Source organism: Triticum dicoccoides, chromosome 3B (genome assembly GCF_002162155.2).
Source record: "Triticum dicoccoides isolate Atlit2015 ecotype Zavitan chromosome 3B, WEW_v2.0, whole genome shotgun sequence".
NCBI lineage: Eukaryota > Viridiplantae > Streptophyta > Magnoliopsida > Poales > Poaceae > Triticum > Triticum dicoccoides.
Genome location: NC_041385.1, coordinates 96,666,689 through 96,670,773, shown reverse-complemented (window position 1 = coordinate 96,670,773; position 4,085 = coordinate 96,666,689). Strand labels below are relative to the sequence as shown.

Sequence of the window (4,085 nt, the reverse complement as noted above, 5' to 3'; positions counted from 1 at the left end):
TCGCTCCGCAACGCCTCACCTCGCCGGAGACGCCGCCGAAGCCGCCGGTCCTGATCCGATCCGCCGCTGGTTTTTTTCCGGTTTAGGTAAAAATCGACCGGTTTTTATTTAAACCCTAGTTTCGTTTTTTATTAGACCGGTTTTATTTTTTTCGGTTTAGTCTCAATAGCGGACGTCCGTGCGTATGTTCGTTTTAACGAACAGTGTTCACTCGTTAGCCGCAGACAGCGAACGTTCGATCGTTAGCCTGTTCGTCAGGTTTTTTTTTCCAAGGATTTTCCGCGATTATTTTCAATCACGATTTCTACCATGATTTTCGTTTTAGTTTATCTTTTCGCTCGTTTATCGGAATCAGGCGATTCAAGCGCCTAGAGTTTCGTCTCGAAGCCCTCTTTCTGTTTAACCAACTTAAACAAGTTTTTACTACTGTAAAATTTGACTTAAGTCCAGATTAGTAAACGAAGCTTGTTTCTTTCGCAGTTTGAGTTTTGTTGCTTCATTTGATTTGATTCTTTTTGCAAACCGGAGTTCTTAAGTTGAACTTTCTGGTTAGATCTCTTATTTGATTTTTACTCGTGCTTCTAGTTGAGTGCTTATTGTATGCTTGTTTGTTTGTGATAGAGTAACCGGAGTGCGAAGCGTGCTACTACGATCTCTAGATTACACGGATCATCAGCAAGGCAAGTAACACGTTGATCATACCTCTTTACTACCCATTTTTATTGCATTAGATTGATCCTCAAACAATTGCATGGTTAGGATCTGATTAACATGTGGGTTTTGGGAAGTAGATGAGGTAGTACCTATTGTCCTGTTTATTATCAAACCTTTGAAAGTTACTTATACGTTGCTTATATTGCTATGCTATGCTTGTAGACGTGGATTGAATGATTGTATCTATGACAGATGTGAGTATTGTTATTTAATGGTTAACTTGAGGTGGCTACTCTAATACACATCTGGGTGGATTGAGGCACCTGGGGAACCCAGTGTTGCCTGTTTTTTTGGAAATCCCGGGGTACCGTGTGATTCTCCTATGGATCGCCACCCAGGCTCAAAGGGATCATAAGATTATTCATGCTAGAAACTTCCGTGTGCAGCCACAAGCTATTATGGGCTCTAGCATAGTTGAGTAAGTTGCAAGACTTCTTTCAGTGGTGGTCTAGCAGATGTAGGGGAAAGTAGGTGTAACTGTCCACCCAGAGTAAAGAGTTATTGTTTCAGAAAGACTGTGTCTCGAATCTCTGACCATGGATGTATTCGAGTCTTGTGCGGAAAAGTGCGCAAACCTCTGCAGAGTGTACAAACTAATCATGGTTAGCCGTGTCCCTCGTTATGGACATCTTGAGTATCCGGTTCTTGGATTATCCCGTGGATCTCATCACTCTTAATATAATTTGATTGGGTTCAATGATGATGCTTAATTGGGATTGAGTTGGGTAAACCTTCTCAATATTTAACGACCACCATGATATTTAAATAAAATTTATTCCTTTGTTATAGGGAAAAATTGGCTTTATGCAAAACTGTAACCATTATAGCTTTCCACCAGCCATGTATGCATGTAGTGATAGCATTATTCCGTTCATTACTCTCTTGTGTTACATTGCCAGCATATTCCATGTGTTGACCCGTTTCGAGCTGCAACGTTCATGTTGCAGACTTTTCAGACGACAAGTAAGGTGCCTTAGGTCGTGATCTTTCACTCAGTGATGCCGTTGGAGTTGATGGACTCACTTTATCTTCCAAGCCTTTCGCTGTTATCGTATTTAGATGGCCTTAAGCCATATTTATTGTAATAAGTTCTCTTTTGAGACATTCGATGTAATAAGTGTGTGATTGCTACTCTGTTATAAATCCTTCAAGTACTGTGCGTGTCAGCATTACCGATCAGGGGATGACATTGATGCACAGAGATCAGATTATTTGAGGTCTGGTCGCTACAGGGAGCCAGCCCAATCGCCATTGCGGGAGCCCCGTCTTACATGACCTTTACCATAAACGATATTGAACACACGGCTGACCACATAGCATTGCCCTAAATTTTCTTCATGCTTAAGTAAGCTTCCATGCTTGCTAGTAGATAAAAGAGAGAAAGATTACACAATTTTCATATTTTCCGTTAATATGTATTAGGATTATTTAATATAATTATATTCTATCCATCTTCAAGTTAAAATCGCGTGTGCCAGTGTTAGCTCAAGATCAGCCCGTTTTTCGATCAAGTTATATAAAGCAACCATATTCAACTAATTTTTTTCAAGTCGATCACGAGTCGAATCCAAATAAGAATTGATCTGGAGCGACCGACGAGCCTCGAGCTTTTTTTTACAGCCCTAAATGCACGTGAGGGTCACACATGAGCACCTTTATTATATCTTCCTAGGCATTTCATTCATAGGGCCGGCTTGTAGGTTAGTTTCTCATCAAATTGCCGACCAATCTAGTTTTTTTCCTCCTTTCCCAGAATTTGGCACATGTAAAACGGAGAAGTACAATAACCCGGAGAAACGAGTTAATTCCGGATGTGGTTCGAAGACCAAACGGGAGCGCAACACGGAGAAGCTCTTTAAGATTCGCGCCAGCACGATAAGCGCCCGCCCACCCGCCCAAAATCCCCTGTTCTGTTCCGACGCCGGTGGCCCAGCTCGTCTCCGAGGCGATTTCGCGCAGCGGGACGCCGCGATTCCGATCACCGCCGACGCCGCCGCGCTCGCCGGAGAGCCATGTCTCGGTCCATGAGCCTCAACATGAGGTCGGCCTCGCGCCGCGACCTGCCGCCTCCCCAGAAGGTGAGGGATCCCCCCGCCCCGCCTCCCCGTTCCCCGCCCCCCTCTGCTTCCGCCCGCACTCGCGCGCGCCCGCGTCTGTGTGTGCGTGCGCGCATTGGGACGAGAGCGTGCGGGCGTGTTGGGCGATTCGCGGGTCGGATCTCGGTTTGCGGCGCCGCAACTGCGCCGTGGAGGAGTTGCCTCCCGTTGTATAATTTTTGTTCAAATTAGGGTTCAAGCAGCGAATCCGTGTTCAATTTCTCGGTTACACGAGATGTTGAAATTAGTTCGGTGGAATCGCTTGGCTGTATAGGGCCGGCTTGTAGGTAGTTTATCATCAATTTTCGTAATCATGCGTTGTGTTTTTCAGACAATTGAAAGGTTTGAGAAGATGGTGGAAGGGGGAAGTTACTACGAGGCCCAACAAATGTACAAGTCTACCAGTGCAAGGTATCCAATTTAACGGAAGCAGCGGTAGCTGGCTCCCTTCAGGCCTTCAGCCTTTCACTATTTAAAGTTTCAACCATATTGCACATTCTTGTACTTGCATATTATTATTAACATATTTCAACAGAAACCAGCCATTACCTTTTCACGTTAATTTAATTAGATCAACTATATGAGTTCAGTGTGAGACATCATTGGATTAACTATACTCGTTCAGTGTGAGACATCATTGTTGTGCTTAGTTTGTGTGTAACTATGGCAAACTGGCAACAGATGCAACATCTTAAAATAAGCTCATGCCAGGACGTACTTGAAGAAAATCAAAGTAAATCAATGACCAGGATCTTTGCATGTGGATATAATCCTAATATGAATACCAGAGTTATGTTCGAGATGACAATGGCCATTGTTATTCACACAGAATGTGCATGTATGTTTTAGGCTGAGTGCAAAATGAGTATTCCACTGAGTAATCACATAACTGTAGCTTCAGGATAAACAAAATTAGTTTCGTGCTTGTGTCTGTTGATCAAGGACCGAACATCAGGTCGCTGTTTTGACTTATTTTTTGGTCATTACATGCAGATACATTACTTGTCAAAAGTATTCGGAAGGCTTGGACATCCTTCAGTCAGGAGCTACAATCCAGTTGAAGCATGGACAGGTTAACTCTTTGCCTTATTGGCTTCTGCCGAGTTAAAAGTTGTTGTCCAAAGATGTTTATTAATTCATCTTTTCCTGTATGATATTACCCAACTGCACACATTTCCTTTTCGAATCCAGAGGCTATACAACGAGCAAAAAAAACCTGAAAGCTGTCTTGGTTATTTTAAGGCATGGATTTTCTCCCTCCATAGCATTTCTCTG

At 43.3% G+C, this 4,085-nt stretch overlaps 1 protein-coding gene across 1 annotated transcript in view; it reads left to right on the top strand.

The window, feature by feature from the left end:
* The first annotated feature begins 2,609 nt into the window (after positions 1 to 2,609).
* The window catches only part of LOC119274987 (Golgi to ER traffic protein 4 homolog), a 6,718-nt gene continuing 5,242 nt past the window's right edge, over positions 2,610 to 4,085 (top strand). Inside the window, exons 1-3 of the mRNA XM_037555762.1 lie at positions 2,610 to 2,792; positions 3,142 to 3,221; positions 3,804 to 3,882. Coding sequence (XP_037411659.1) covers positions 2,727 to 2,792; positions 3,142 to 3,221; positions 3,804 to 3,882 — 225 coding nt within the window. The 5' untranslated portion in view covers positions 2,610 to 2,726. The remainder of the gene's footprint in view (positions 2,793 to 3,141; positions 3,222 to 3,803; positions 3,883 to 4,085) is intronic.